This window comes from Tripterygium wilfordii, chromosome 7 (assembly GCF_013401445.1).
Source record: "Tripterygium wilfordii isolate XIE 37 chromosome 7, ASM1340144v1, whole genome shotgun sequence".
NCBI lineage: Eukaryota > Viridiplantae > Streptophyta > Magnoliopsida > Celastrales > Celastraceae > Tripterygium > Tripterygium wilfordii.
The window spans coordinates 3198992-3214206 of NC_052238.1; the positions used below are offsets into that span (position 1 = coordinate 3198992).

General features: G+C 36.5%; 3 protein-coding genes across 3 annotated transcripts; all 3 read right to left on the reverse strand.

The window, feature by feature from the left end:
* Positions 1 to 496: 496 nt before the first annotated feature.
* Positions 497 to 4180, reverse strand: LOC120001683 (L-ascorbate oxidase-like). Its single transcript, XM_038850105.1, has 5 exons — positions 3834 to 4180; positions 3648 to 3740; positions 3340 to 3552; positions 2488 to 2688; positions 497 to 1656 (listed from the first exon to the last, which is right to left on the reverse strand). Exons 1-5 carry the CDS (start codon positions 4107 to 4109, stop codon positions 700 to 702), a joined length of 1740 nt encoding a protein of 579 aa, XP_038706033.1. The 5' UTR covers positions 4110 to 4180; the 3' UTR covers positions 497 to 699.
* A 2304-nt stretch (positions 4181 to 6484) lies between these two features.
* On the reverse strand, positions 6485 to 9510 carry LOC120001685 (leucine-rich repeat protein 1-like). The gene is made up of 6 exons (XM_038850107.1): positions 9093 to 9510; positions 8257 to 8328; positions 7967 to 8110; positions 7510 to 7581; positions 7348 to 7419; positions 6485 to 6840 (listed from the first exon to the last, which is right to left on the reverse strand). The coding sequence occupies exons 1-6, from the start codon at positions 9308 to 9310 to the stop codon at positions 6768 to 6770; spliced, it is 651 nt and encodes a 216-aa protein (XP_038706035.1). The 5' UTR covers positions 9311 to 9510; the 3' UTR covers positions 6485 to 6767.
* Positions 9511 to 9897: 387 nt separating this feature from the next.
* Positions 9898 to 15015, reverse strand: LOC120001684 (alanine aminotransferase 2-like). Its single transcript, XM_038850106.1, has 15 exons — positions 14854 to 15015; positions 14072 to 14122; positions 13812 to 13862; positions 13444 to 13509; positions 13304 to 13365; positions 12820 to 12898; positions 12620 to 12724; positions 12403 to 12513; positions 12051 to 12188; positions 11901 to 11975; positions 11639 to 11759; positions 11369 to 11523; positions 11007 to 11081; positions 10650 to 10853; positions 9898 to 10418 (listed from the first exon to the last, which is right to left on the reverse strand). The coding sequence occupies exons 1-15, from the start codon at positions 14908 to 14910 to the stop codon at positions 10302 to 10304; spliced, it is 1467 nt and encodes a 488-aa protein (XP_038706034.1). The 5' UTR covers positions 14911 to 15015; the 3' UTR covers positions 9898 to 10301.
* Between the last annotated feature and the right edge of the window lie 200 nt (positions 15016 to 15215).

The following is a 15215-nucleotide window of genomic DNA, read 5'->3' on the forward strand; positions in this document are numbered from 1 at the left end:
CTAAAATAACAAAAATATAGAAATAATTTTAAATAAGGGAACATCCATCTCACTTTAAAATAAAATATTTTTTTTAATTTCCTTTTGTTTCTAGATGAAATTTGCATTTTCTTTATGGACAATGTTAGAGACCTCCAAAAGTTCCCAAAATCTATGTGGCATTAAAATAGCCATTGATTAAAAATACACATGTAGGACCCACTTCACATCTAACCCTCCACATTAAATAAGAGTTACTTTTTGGGGGTCTCAAGCATTACTCTTTCTTTATTCGGGTTTTAAATATTCTAAATGTAACTTTCATTTAAACATTAAGTTATATTAAACCATTAGCCCAAGAGAATGGCCCAAACGGCTAGCCCAATGGCAGGGCCCAAACGGTACTTGCTCTGTAATAAGCTAAATATGTCATGTGTGTGGGTGAGGTGAATATTTTTGGGCCTGGTCTCTAGAAAATTGGGCTTCGATATCCAAATATGAATGTCCAAAAGAGCTCAGCCCAAATCTCGTCTTTAATCTGTACTCAAAATGACAAATCAATCAACCAAATGGCCCAAAGGAGGAAAACAATAGGCAGCTAGCTCAGTTAATCTCAAAGGAGGGTATTTTAGACTATTCGTGAAAGAAACATACCCATGACATCCATGATCCATCCGATGTCACACCAGAAACACTAATTAATTAGTCTTAGCAATACTATTAGTTTTTCTTCATGAACTTCTTCCCAGTCAACCCACAAGCAAGAGCCTGATTAGGTATATTACCCACTCTGTGCACCCCTTCAGCAAAAACAACACCCATCCCCATATGCAAATGAGGCTCAATGTGGCAATGAAAAGCCCAAACTCCTGGATTATCAGTCACAAACCTCAAAGCAGTCCAACCATAAGGGAATATCACTGCAGTGTTTCTCAATGGTGGATTCTTCAAATTGAATTTCTTCTCATCATGACCATCTCTGAACTTGCCTTCTCCATAACCCAACACCCAGAAATCATGCCCATGTAAGTGCCATGGGTGGATCTCACTAACATTGTCACTCAATGCATTAGCATTTTGTAGTATGACATCAGTTGTGCTGCTCAGATTGAGCATGTAAACTGCATTTCCATGTGTGGAGTTTGGGTTAATTGGTGGCTTCATCACATCATAGTTGCTTGAGAAGTTCTCTGGTGGGGGATTATTGTCAAAAGCATGTTTTAGACCATACTTGATTGAACCCAAGTAAGGCGTGAAGGGTAAAACTAAAGAAACATTGTTGATAGCCCATTTTGTGTATCCATTGATCCTGTTTTGGGTGTTGAGCAGCATGATTCTGTGATCGTAATTTGCGGGCGGTTTTGGGGATCCCATTAGGGCTAATATTTTGTTAGAGAATGACTTGCTGTGGTCATAATCATCCCATTTTGGTGTCACTGGAGGGGCAGTGAGAGGGAGTTTTGAAGCTGAGTTTGGAAGGTAGTTTAGCAAGGTTAGGCCTTGAGGGGTCTTGGGTTCTCTTCCTCTAACCCCAATCGAGACCCAGTAGTTTTGGGTTGGGTCTTGATTCGTTCTTACAAGGACTGAATAGCTCTCACCAGAATAGATGTCCAAGTCCTCAACTTCAAAGGGTTGGAGATAATTTCCATCAGCTTCCACCACCACCATCTTGTGATTCTGTGAACAAAAATTATGCAACAAATGGACAGAATTAGAGGTAATCATCACATTAGTAGCACTGGTCACTTTGTAGTAAAATTGGCTTCTGATCTACTTAAAGGGAGAAGAAAATCTACATGTATATGTTCTTTCAGACATTTAATCGAACACCTAAAAGGCAAGTAAGTAAAAGTAAAAAACTTGGCTTTATATCATCATTTGACTCCCACCTACATGGGCAACTAGTCTTTTAAATAGTGGGTTCTACATTAAAAACCAGCATGCGAGTCGGTTAGTGAGATACCAGACAGTTTTCTCACTAGATGAATTTTCAGTTTCTCTACCCTCTGAAAAGAAACCCAATCCTCTGTTTGGCCAAATACCCACTACATTACAGACCCATATGCACATCTCTTAATTATTTGCCTTTGGTGCATATATAAAACTTTCCATATCTGGGTCCATATGGTATTTGATCAAGCTATTTATCTTATTTGAAAGTAATGATGTCGTTTCATTACCAAGCCCACTTGAAGTGCAAAATAATCCACCACTCTTTCTCTTTGACCTCTAATTTATCTTTTTTTGTTTGAATTTTTTTATTTAAACGATCATTACCAACCCCACCTGAAGTCGTTCACATTTGGCTGGTCTCCGATAAGGTTAGTGTGCTGTACTGTCTTCCACATCTCATCAACTTGTTAAGCCAGCACATAAAAATATCCACATATATATATATAGATAAACAAGTACTATATATTCTAAATTTTCTATCAAACAATGCAACTAACCACTTTGCACATGAGCCAGAATCAGAATCCGAATCAGAATATAAGAATATAAACTTACTCCAATGGCCAAGTTGAGGGAAGCTAAGGCAGTGGTGCTGGCAATTCTGAGTCTGTATGTCTTGTTTGGAAGTGCATGAAGAATGTGTGGTGCGCACTGTTCACCTCCCCTTAACGTGCACTTGCCCAGGGAGGAGTAATTGCTGCTAAAAGGCGCTGCCAGGGAGCAGTTATACTGTCCTCTTCCATTCATTAGTAGGGTCTGTAACAAATTAAAAGTCAAAAGTCAACGTCAAAAAGAGGGAGAATGAAATTGTGTCATCATATGGAAATTAAGTCAGTTTTAGTCAATATTACCTATCTTTGCCTTCTTAACCACTTCATTTGGGTCCAATAGATAAAGAGTACCAAACAAAAAGACAAAAGAAAAGTTTAAAAAAATCATACACCTTGTTGAAATTTCAACCCCAACTATGTCATCGGTCCACACTTTTTAGCCCTCTTCATTGGTATTTAGGCTCGAAAAATATGTACGTATTCACTATAAGAGGAGTTATGCTTTACTTATAAAACACTCGAATGATTATACTAAAGATTTTTAGTCTTAACAGTTTAAAAATAGAGACGTGATTAGGTTTAATAATGGGCCACCACTACTACAGATTATACATTATTCAAACCATATTTGTTTCGTATTTATAGGTCAAATGGTCTCAAAACAGTCGTGCCATATGACAATATATGCCGGCAATTTGTCCACAAAAAAAAAAAAAATAGTGCATAAACGTTGGATCTGGTTGGACAAATATAATAAATATTACTTTTAACTAGGTGACAGATACTACCTAGATTCAACCATAATTAATTAATATACAATTAATTTAAGAATAATATAATTTTCTTTAAAATATACCTGGGGTTCACCAATCCAGCGAAATGGAATGGAGGAGAGACCAATCTCTTGCTCATGAGCACTCTGGTGCCACCAATCGCTTAATAGCAAGTTGAACTCCCCATCATAGTGGAATGGCTCCTTCTCTCCTCCTGCCACGTCGACAATCAGAGACCCGTACAATCCAGCTGATCTTTGCATTCCATAGTGTCCATGATAGAAATATGTTCCTGCCTGCACACGATCATATAATTAATCTGGAACCCTAATTAAAATTTAAACAAAATTCATAAGAAACGAAAATTTGAAAATAATAATTAATTAATTACCTTATCAACCTTGAACCTGTAAATGAAGGTTTCACCAGCGTTAATAGCACACTGGGATATAGATGCAGTCCCATCTGCCCATGGTGTTCCAAACTGTAGAAAAGAAACAACTAATATAATTATTCCTTAATTTTTACATATAAATTAATTCCATATACTAATGAACAATGAACATGCAAGCCAAACCTGTCTGATTCCATGCCAATGGATGACAACACCTTCAGTGTGAAGTTTGTTAGTAAGTTCCACATGAATGGTGTCTCCGGCCTTGGCTCGGATCATCGGCCCGGGAAACTTGCCGTTGATGGTCATCACCGGATTCTCTACACAATCCGGTGACCAAAACTTGTACTCTACCTCCCATTTGTAATGCCTAGTTTTAGCACCAAAGGAAACTTGAAACAAACACAGCAAAACAAAACACACAATTAGACCTCTCATGAACCCAAAAGAGAGAGCCATATAGGCTCTTTTGGGGAACAAAAGGGACAAAAAAAAAAGAGAGTAGGGAGGAGGCAGGGGGTTGATGGGGTGTGTTGTGTGTTGGTTGATGAAGAGTAATTTGTAGTGGTAGTCCACTTATATATAGCTGTCGAGTTTGGAATTGCCCTTGCTGGCTTGCTGACCTGGTTGATGACATACTTATTTAAAATTTGTATTTGAATTTGATAATTATTATATGGATGGTCGATGGCATACTTATTTTAATTAAATTTGTATTTGAAAGTCGACTTCCTTGTTAGTGCACAGTAAATCAATCGGGATTTTCTTATGATTTTTTCTTGTTAGCATTTTTGTTAATACTCTCCTACATTCTTTTATTGTCTTATTTCCTTGTTCTTTGTGTTTTTGATTTTTTTTAATCACATTTCATTGTCATTTTTTCACTTTTAGTTGACCAAAAATTATGACCATTCATTATATCTCTTTTGGTTTTTCTTGATTCTATTATATTTTACATTTTTATTGTTCTATAAGGAGGTCAATATTGATTCAATTTTACATAAAAGTTAAATGTTAATAGTGTTTATACCAAAACTATTAATCTACTTTTTTAAAATGAGATTAGAAATATATACCTTTAAAATTTTATAATACACATATTTATATGTCGATATCACAATAATTATATAAATTATCATTAGTTAAATATGTCATTAGATTGAATGAAAAAAATATATTTTTTATATGATAAAACAATTACTGGATAAGATTATTATTTGTAAAAGTAATCAAATGTTGATACTTTGCAGTGTATTTTATATGTCATCTATTATATATTTCACCTATGTAATTTTGGTAAATGTGTTTAAATTATTATTAAATTATTAGTTGTTGTCTTATCAAATTCCATAACCATTGATTAAATATAATGAATGAAATATATTTTTATTTAGCAAACATTGATTACTATTTAAATTTTATAACTATTGTGTAAATATAGTAATTGTTACAATTGTTACTTTTTATTTTGTTATTAATTTCTTAGATATTTTGAATTAATTGTTTTCAAAGTATCTTAAGGCTTGTAAAAGGAATAGAGAAATCTTAAAACTTGTAAAAGGAATAGAGAAAGTTTAGGAGTCCACGTGGACTCCTAACAAAATGTGAAGAGTCTAGGTGTCAATATATGTATATCTTTGATAATTATTATGTGGATGGTCATAAGAAATGTGTTATTTTATCTTTCACTCATAGTGCATGGGGCAATATTATTGCTTTTTCTTCTTTCCTTTTTTTTTGTCTGGTATTGCTTTTTCTTCTTGGTGCGAAGCTTCATGTAATATTCTGTGACAAAATGGCAGCAAATATCTTAGTGTATGATCATTTTCAGGGCCAATTCTTTTAGAGTAATGGTGCACTATTAAAAGAATAAATCGAGCTGTCCCAATTAAAGGGAATCCCTTTCCAATTTACCATTGTGCCTGCGCTTTTTCAATTTAGTGCCGGACTGCCGGTGCGAGCAAGTCAACCAGCAAAGCTTGCTTCACTTTTCAGCTACTATTTTGAGTATTTTCTAACAAGACAAGGAGTAAGGAGATCGATCGATCATGAGCTCAATATGACTAGTCATGTATATACATACACACAATAATCGTTTAGCCAGGCAGATTCTACGTCCATGGGGTTGCAGAATTCCACTTTGTTAAAAATAAAAATAAAAAAACGACAGATTACACAGTTTCGGAAAAATGTAATATTATTCAAAATTTGTGCTTACTTACCCCGGTCATTTTACAATCGAAAATGATAAAGATCCCTACAATTGGTATTCCAATTGTCTCAGTCTCAATTGTCGAGCTGGACGCATATGATATCCAAATGAATTGGTGTCCCACATTGTGCAACTGAGATATTAACTGTTAAGATCCCTATAATTACCTAGTTCAAATATGCGATGTTGATCATCACATATTTGATCTTAGGCTGCTCGATCCCACTAGTAATCCTTCCGAGTTATGTAGTCTTATGGGCTGTCTACAACCCAATAGAGTAGTAAGCCCACTCATATGGCCCAAGAGCACGGCCCAGTTAAAAGAAGATGAAATGGAAAAAATAAGAATAGGTGTGACAACTACTACTTTGCTGATCCATCAATACTTGCAAGTTTCAAGTTCTTTTTTCAGCTCCTGTTTTCAAAGGACTCATTTCCAATTTACACGAATAAAACACTTGTTTACCCAAATCAATACCACAGGGCTAAATGAACAAATACACACAGCTAGCTAAAGAATCTACTAGCAGAGTAGAATCACCGTCATAAACAGCAGTGGATGTCACAGATTCACAATTGATCTGAATGATGCTCAGACGTACACCATTGTATGCAAACGGCATTACAGTGTAAACATATAAATCTAGTATATGCATATTTAGTACCCTTCATTCACAAAGGTTCAACATAGATTCATGTCTTGAGTAACTCTTACGGGTGCACAATATTACAGTTATAAAATGCTGATAAGTTAACAATCTTTAAAATTTACAAATACTTTATATGAGGGACCCTTTTTTACCAATCCCACTACAATGAGGCGATACAAATTCTGACATACATACGTGGTACGTATCCAATTGAAGGATAATTCAGATTCTGCATCATCAACTTGTTTTCAAGCATTATGAGCAGTTAGTGTCATAGCTTGCAAGTCCCAGTAACTCTGGACCTTCCAGTCGAGGGTTATTCTCAAAGCTACAGCATTTAAACAACACAAGTTAAGGAGAGGAAATATAAGAACTGACAACAAACCTAGAAAGGAAAGGAGATTGCAAATATTCGCCTCAGCCCACACACAAGGATACAAAAAGACTACAAGAAAAGATCATCGATGTTTGCTAGAGAAAGACATTATCAAAAAAAAAAAATGATGTGCCAGTAACTCAAATAATTTTAATAAGAAAAGGTTAAATAGTAACATTTAAATCATCATGCTTCTCACATGGGCTGTACTAGGATGATAAAATACAGCCCAAACTCCCAAAATCATCGTTCAAAGACAAAAGGAAGGGTGTCATAGTACACAAAAGTCGGTCCAAAACAAGCATTGTCAAGAGCTCAAAGGCCCTCTTAGAGCCTTAGGCACAAGGTGCAATATTAAGGTGACGGTCTTTTTATGCAAGGCGCAAAATTAAGATAATGAGTACAATAATCCAAGTCACGCATAAACATTAACTATTGGTTAATTAAAGTGAGACATACTTGTTCAAAGGGATGTGTGCAAATGGTCCACTGGTGGGAATTGTTCCACACAAATCGTTGTTTGAGACATCCCTGGAATATCAGGCAAATATCAGTGAATATGCAGATACGTATAATATAATATTACCACCCCATCAATATCCACCAGAGAACAATACTTACACAACTTTTAGGCTGGAAATACCCACAAATGCTCTGGGGATTGGACCAGTTAATCGATTGTCATTAAGCCGTCTGCCAAACCAAACAAGAATATGAGGAAGACCAGCTGCTGGAAATGTCATATTAAAAAAACTGATGACTATACTGAGAGACAAATATTGAGGTAGATTAAAAAAAAACATCTCAATGACGGTTGGTATCATGATGATGTAAGCACCCAATCTCAGTAACACTCTAGTAATGTGAATATCTAGTAGCTAGACCAATATTTGTCCATAGCAAATAACACCAGGCATCATAAGTTTAATCCCACCAATTTGACCATCTGAGCACTCTTTAAATTTTCAAGCAAATATAAATGGAGAACATGACAGCAATTCCAAACATGAGAATATGTTTAAAAAAAGCTCTTACTAAGTACTCATAACCATATACACTTAAATTTGATCAAACTCACAGAAATACAAGAGACTTCAACTTCCCCAGCGAAGGAGGAATAGTCCCAGAGATGTTGTTGTTATACAAGTCCAAGCTGACAAGACTCTTCAAGTTACCAAGCTCAGCAGGAATAGTTCCTTGAATGTTGTTTTTATAAAGCTCCCTAAAAAAGAATGAACAAGATGGTCAACAGTAAAAAAATTACACAAATAATAAAAGCAATAAGGACCAACTATAGCACAGCTGACAGCACCATGCAGTGACAGGTACTTTACCAAAATACTAATTAGGAAAGAATAAGAAACATACAGATATTGCAAGTGCTCTAGCTTCCCAAGTTCAGGAACTAGATGTCCAAATAGATTTGAATTCCCCAAGTCCCTGCACAAAATAATGTAAATTCAGTACCACCACAATAATTAAATGCTCAAAAAAACCAAAAACGTCAAGTTCCTAGCAAGAAAAAAAAAATAGTGAAAGAAATACTTCTATAGGGTAAAAAAACATATATGCAGGTGAAAGTGCCCTCCTTAAATCAAATACTTCGGAAAACTAGCTTATGTTAAGGTGCTTCTGACTGTAGAAATTGTAGAACCCACATCACCAATCCCTCCCACCCTTCCCCCACTCAATAAAACCCTTTCCCCAAATCTCCTATCATCATAATCATAGCCTTACCTTGCTTGTCAAAAAAAAATAATCATAGCCTTACCCCAATTCTTTTTCCCATTTTGTTCCAGCCTAAAGCTAAGATCTCCACTAATCATACAGTGATATGTCCTATCCCACGAAAAAAGTTGTCTTTATAAGAGCTTATAACCTCTCCACGGTGGGCCACATGGATAATCTCATTGAATTAACTACCCAGGATGGCAAAGAATCTGTTGCAGACAAGAAAATCAGGCTCCTTACTCCCCTTATATCCATGTGTAACAGATAAAAATTTTCACCCAGCAAAGTATGTAGCTAAGAACGCAAAAGAGGAAAGAACTTAAATTTCGATAATTAAAGAAAAAAGGCAATCAGCGGGAGCTAACAAAAATAACACAAAATATCCACTTCAAATCCAATAACAGCACCAGTTTTAATTCAATATATCAATATATATATATGCGGCATGGAGTGAAGGGGGAGAGAAATAATACACTCGAGTGACGCGGTTATCTTGGTTGCAAGTGATGTGGAACCAAGTGCAGGGGTTAACAAGGGTCGGATCCCAGCTCTGGAGAACATTATCCGGATCCGACAAGCTCCGACGCAGGGTATAGAGAGCGTCTCCTTCGGAATTACCGGACACCACCAGAACTATTAGCGTCAAAGCTAGGGTTACACAGATGGTCCATAGCGAAGTCGATGCCGCCATGGATGATGGTGCCAGCTAAGCTTACTTCTGAGTAACAGCGCAGAGAGATCGAGAGATTCGGGTTTCTAGGGTTTGGTATTACCGAGATAGAAAGGGTGAAAGAGAGGAGAGAGTCGGTCAACAAGTTTTTCTTCTAAAAGGGAACAACAAGTTTCTCTTCTAAAAGGGAAGAGTATCGGCTTTGGGAATAACAGAGTAAAGCATGGGCCTCCTTTAATCCTTTGTGTTTGTTTTCTTTCCATGAACTTTCGCCTTTACCAATTTTTTTTTTTATAATTTATAATTTTAGTTTAGTTTTGTGATCATTGCATGTGAATTACTGTATCAATGGAGTAGGCCGTCTGCTCCACTACCACAAGTGCTGCATTTTGCCGTGTTTGTTACAGTGGATTTTTTCCGGGCTTTTTGACATAAATTTAACTAATGATCAATTATTTTCGATCAATTTTCAGGTAGATTATTTAAAAAAATATGTAATTTTTTTTAAATAACCGACCATTCCATTATTGGTCGGTTCAATTATATATAGATAATTTTTGTACAACCCTATTTTTCATTAAAATGAAACAATGGAGCTTATTCACACATTTTGAGTTGGAAGAGTCAACAAGGCATCTAGAAAGAAAAAAAAAAGTTTGGTAAGGATGGGATGTTTGGGACCCTAATTCCCCTGCAAACATCTCCAATTTATCCTAACCTCCATAACCTCAAATACAAGATTGTGTTCAAATTTGATTGACTAGCAGTAGAATCACCGTCTCAGTTAGATCAAAGATCAGAGGTGATTAAGAATTTCTGAAGTTTTCAGAATAAGTTAGTTGACAAATCAACTAGTTCAGACATTTACAGAGATTCAATCAATGACTCACCATCCTTCAACATAAAAACTGGGAACTGCCCTAGTGAAATATTCATGTCTCTACATGAAAATTGGCTGGTTGCACCTTATTATGAAGCTCTATCTCTTGAAGGCAATGGATGGTGAGATCTGTTAGTCACGAAACTCGTCCATGAAACTCGTATGGAACTCTTTCAGACGGGAGATAATCGCTGGAATCTTATCCTCTTGAGGTAATATGGTGCACCTAAAATGCCAAGTACCAGGGACCTTCCAGAAAGAATCACAAAAGCATCATTCCAAAGTCAGAAGGAGCTGCACAAGCTAAATATAATGATAAACTTGATTTTTATTCATTAAAGTGAATTGAAGTCTATGGTTTTTAATTTCAAGGGTAGGTTGCATATATACTTTTTTCTTATGATGCCATGCTAGCACTATTTATTTTGCTGAGTTTCAACCTGTACAATCAACATGCCGAAAGTAAAATTACGAACAGACCTGGCCAAAGCCGGAACCAGAAGAAACAACAATTCCAGTGGCACTAACAAGACGACGACAGTAGAACACATCTGGGGCTGCGTTTGCTGCTTCTGCTGCTTTGACTGCCTTTTGAGGAAGCTGAATACTTGGGAAAAGATACATTGCTCCCTCCGCCTTGTTGCACGTTATGCCCTCCAAACTGTTGAATGCATATTCCAATGCCTGCATCAATAACCACAATACCAACATATTGTTAGAATGGCAATATGATTATATGAGGTGGAAATTGTAGTGTGTGTTCATTGTCTGACATCATCCAATGTCTGCATTATCCATGTACTACTAACTCAAATAAATAAAATTGATCAAACCGACCTTTGCACGCCTTGCCAAGGATGAGAGTATTCCATCTCTCTCCGCACAATAAGACTCGTAGGATTCATCACCCACCTGCATAAATTGACCAATTATCACTTATCATAATAGTCAAGAAATGCACTTTAAGTTGAACATAATCATATGTCAAAAGCATGCCTTAAAGAAACACAATTTAGCACCACATTAGTCCCAACAACAGTTCTCAATCACAACTCAGAAGGCAAAACCTCTTGGGCATGTCGCGAGTTGCTAAACTGGACCCTGGCTAACCCTTCGTCCATTTTTTTTCCAAAAAAAATAAAAAAAGAGAGTCGGAAAAAAAAAGGCAGCACTACTTAAAGAGGGGAAAAGGATCTAACCTTGGGTGGACTCATAACAAGGCTTGCAAGAATTTGACCAGGGATATTAGCACAGCAATTAGCACAAAACACTCTGTATAATTGTTCCCTTACATCAGCTCCAAACCCAGTGACCTCCATGTAACCTCCTCTTTTTCCACATTCCCCATAATATCCTGAAGAACAACATAAAGAAAGACTGATTATGCTCTTCTTGAGCTCTAACAGATATGCAAAAATATCTCCATCTCCTTCTTCAACTCGATCAACGTTAATGATTAAAGGATCTACCTTTAGATACAGACTGAAAAGATACTAGAGGAATATCCTTTTCTCCATATCCAATGGACCTTGAGATCTTCTTAAACGAGTGAAACTTCTTCTCTGGAACATACACATTGTCCTGATAAACCTACATAAAGTTCATTGAAAAATTATGTTAATACAGTCATTGACACAAAAGAACATGCAAAAGATTGTTATTAAGAATCTAAGGGTGCTAGGCAACTAATGTCATCAAGTGGTAAAGTCAAAACCTGTTATATCTACCCACCTCATCAGCCAAAAGAACAAGCCCTTCCTGCTTGCAGAACTCCACAATTTCACACTGTTTATCTTTAGCAAGAACCTGCAATTACCTCCCATCAAAGTTATTTTATGGAAATTTGAATAGAAGTTCAAGAAAAGGCCAAGTGTTGCTTACCTGACCGGTCGGGTTGCCTGGGTTTATGGCAACCAATGCCCTGACAGCAATACCCTTAGACTTGGCATAATCCAATTGCTTCTTGAGCTCAGAAACTTCCAATCCCCACCCTTTTGCTTCGTCTAGGTAATAAGGAACCTGCAATAAAAACCATGAAATCCCACTTCAAAGACTAGTACCAATGTAACAGAATCTCCAAGGTAATAGTGTCCATTTTTTCCAGCTATTCATTATAATGTCAAGGGCCAATCCTTTGCTATGAAGGATTTCAAGCAACTATCTATCAATCCTAAACTAACTACTTAGATGAGACATGAGTTTATAAGCAAGCCTTTAAGCAGAATAAGCATACCAGAGAGCCACCATGTAGAGCAATTGAAGCAGAGTATATAGGGTACTGAGGGATGGGACAAAGAATTCCATCCTTTTCCGATCTTATAAGGAACTGCATCATAATCTGGACCTGGTAACAGCGAAGACATAAAATTAGACGAGCTATGTTTAGGCTAGCATATTATTGTCATCATATTTGCGTTTATTGAATCGCAAAATGTCAAATAGGCCATTACCCCTGCAGTTGCACCATCTATCAAGAAAACATCATTTGGATCAGCAGGAAAACCGTCACGGGCTTCTATTCCAGCAGCAATTGTATCACGTAATCCCTTAATACCCTGATAGCAAATAAAAAAGAAAATGGGTTGGTAAGTAACACATTAATCTGAAATTTCAAGGTAAGAATGAGGCCATGTGATCAACTGATCATAACCTGTGCGTCACTGTAAATGCCAGTGGTTTTTCCAGGAATTTGATCTATAATCTTTGAAGCTCGCTCGATGGCATCTGCACTGAATGAATATACGAAAGTTAACAGAAAGGCACCGGATGATCATATAGAAGGGGGCCTTTAAAACACAACACAAAAACATTTCTGCCAGGAAGATGTTGATCACCAGGAAGGACTTCCCTTCTTTTTTCCTTCTTTTTTTTTGTGGATTCAATGGAAGATAAAGGGTTCTCTAAGAATGTTGACTGCACACATTGATAGATTCTGCAAAATAATGAGAATTGCATACTCATACCCACCCACCCACACCTAATACAGTAAAAACATGAAGACTTGTTTACGGAAATATGGTCCTAGCATAATACACTTCAATATTTCTCAAATTTTGAAGAAAAACATATACCAAAAACTATTCATGAAATAATTAAGTGAACAGGTGGGGTATAACTGGATTTAATCATTATACCTGAACAAAACCTGCGTTTCACGTTTGTCCAAAATGGCTGGATAGTCACATAATGCAAGAACCTAAGATAAATATCATTGTTAATTAACTTGAATGCATAAACATAATGCTTTCACCAGGAAGTTTTAGCAATGATGAACCTGTCGGAAAAATGTTATTGGCTGTTGACCTAGATATTGGGGATTTCCAATGTGACAATAAAGAACCTGTAAAAGATAACAAAGAATAAGTAATCAAATAGAAAAGGTGCCTATGTAGAGGCAAGGGCAAAATCCATGCCCCCTTAGTAACTTAAAAGGAAAAAAAACAATATTGTACTACTTTTTCTCCTTCCTATCTTTGTTAGGATTCAACCTAAACATCCAAGTTGGTCAAAGAACAGGATAACATATTCATTTGGCACAAAGAAATTGCATACAAATACATTTTTTGGGCATCAAAGTAATCAATTGGTACCAAAACCCACAACTATTGGTTTGTGAAATATCAAAAGAAAAAAGAAAGGAACCTCATCAAAGGGTTGTGATCCCGGCTTAGCTTGCAACTCTTTTTCTAAACTCTGTGCAAGGACATAATAGGAACTTTCAGAATACAAAGATTATGTTATAGAAAATGCAGAATTGATATCATCCAACTCACCATGCATGCATGCAAGATTGTTCATAAAGTATAAATGATGCAGTGTGCATTTATGTCCACATGTGATAGTTAGAATATGATAGAAATTGCTTAACATTAGAGCTACAGCATGCAGCTCCACACGTTTACCTGGGCAAGGGTCACAATCTCTCCACGAATACTATAATCACACTTCAAGATCTGGAAAAGAAAGAGGAAACTATAGTGAAAGAAGACCACGGACAGATTAGTTCAAGAACTATGAACCCCAGAGCAAGGGTGTGTGCTTGCTGGAGTAGAGAATCCTCTAAAGTTAAGCAATCAGTACAAAAACAAATAAGTCATACTTCACAGATTAATCTTCAAAAGTCAAAACATTTATCCAAAAACTCAATTAGAATGGATTTGACATGTATTACTTTGGCAGCATTGCTAAATGAAAATATTAGACTAGTGTCGGTCCAGTAAGACTGCATCTCTACAGTTTCTCAGTCCACTCCAATATGAGCTGCTGCATATTCTAAATAATTGCTAACAGTGGTTTTCCAACTAAAAACCTCATTCAGTTTCCATTAAAAATGTCTGCAAATCAGCACAGTATTTGAGGCATACATACGTACTAGTATGAACAGAGTGTAATCAACGAGTGATGTAAGTAAAAGCCACAATCTCGACAGAATTATCAAAATCGGTCATACCCACCACGCACAAAACTAAACTAAACCTCTGGTAAAAGGAAGACAGTCGGATACAAGGATCCAGAAACGAATAGAATCAAACTATTATGAAAAAAAACACAGCCGAATCTGAACATCAGTGTTAAAAAAAAATCCAAATGCCCAAGAAAATGAAATCAATAACCAACCCATGAACGAGAAGCAATTCAACAATGTAGGAGCAAGAGAAAAAAAGAAAAAAAAGAAATAGGATACCCTGGGGTTAATATTGTCGAGAGAGATAATAGTGGAACAATCAGAAAAGGTAGCCATCGAAGAGGAGAGTGAACTGGTGGACCAGAATCGAAAGCTCTAAAGGGGGACAGGACACTACAGCAGCCGATACTGGTGTCGATACTTTGTGATTATGGCTTCATCGGCAAGATTGATTTATGACTTTCGAGCGAAACATTTCTACTTCTCCATGGTCACCGTGAAGTGGGAACCACACGTAGCAGTGTCTACAGATAGCGACAAACTCTCTTCCTTTGACAGAATGCATAGAGAACCATAAAGTCACCAAAACGACGGCGTGACAAAGACCGAGTTGCTCCTATTCATTGAATGGTATAAATATT

Coding starts and splice junctions, on each gene's coding strand:
- LOC120001683 (XM_038850105.1), bottom strand. CDS start 4,109: ATGGCTCTCTCTTTTGGGTTCATGAGAGGTCTAATTGTGTGTTTTGTT. Junction 3,741..3,833: donor ATTGGCATGGAATCAGACAG/GTTTGGCTTGCA, acceptor TCTTTTCTACAG/TTTGGAACACCATGGGCAGA. Junction 3,553..3,647: donor ACAGGTTCAAGGTTGATAAG/GTAATTAATTAA, acceptor GATCGTGTGCAG/GCAGGAACATATTTCTATCA.
- LOC120001684 (XM_038850106.1), bottom strand. CDS start 14,910: ATGGCTACCTTTTCTGATTGTTCCACTATTATCTCTCTCGACAATATT. Junction 12,725..12,819: donor GCATTTACAGTGACGCACAG/GTTATGATCAGT, acceptor ATTTGCTATCAG/GGTATTAAGGGATTACGTGA. Junction 11,760..11,900: donor TTGTTCTTTTGGCTGATGAG/GTGGGTAGATAT, acceptor AACTTTATGTAG/GTTTATCAGGACAATGTGTA.
- LOC120001685 (XM_038850107.1), bottom strand. CDS start 9,310: ATGGCGGCATCGACTTCGCTATGGACCATCTGTGTAACCCTAGCTTTG. Junction 8,329..9,092: donor GATAACCGCGTCACTCGAGT/GTATTATTTCTC, acceptor TATTTTGTGCAG/GGACTTGGGGAATTCAAATC. Junction 6,841..7,347: donor GCACACATCCCTTTGAACAA/GTATGTCTCACT, acceptor TAAATGCTGTAG/CTTTGAGAATAACCCTCGAC.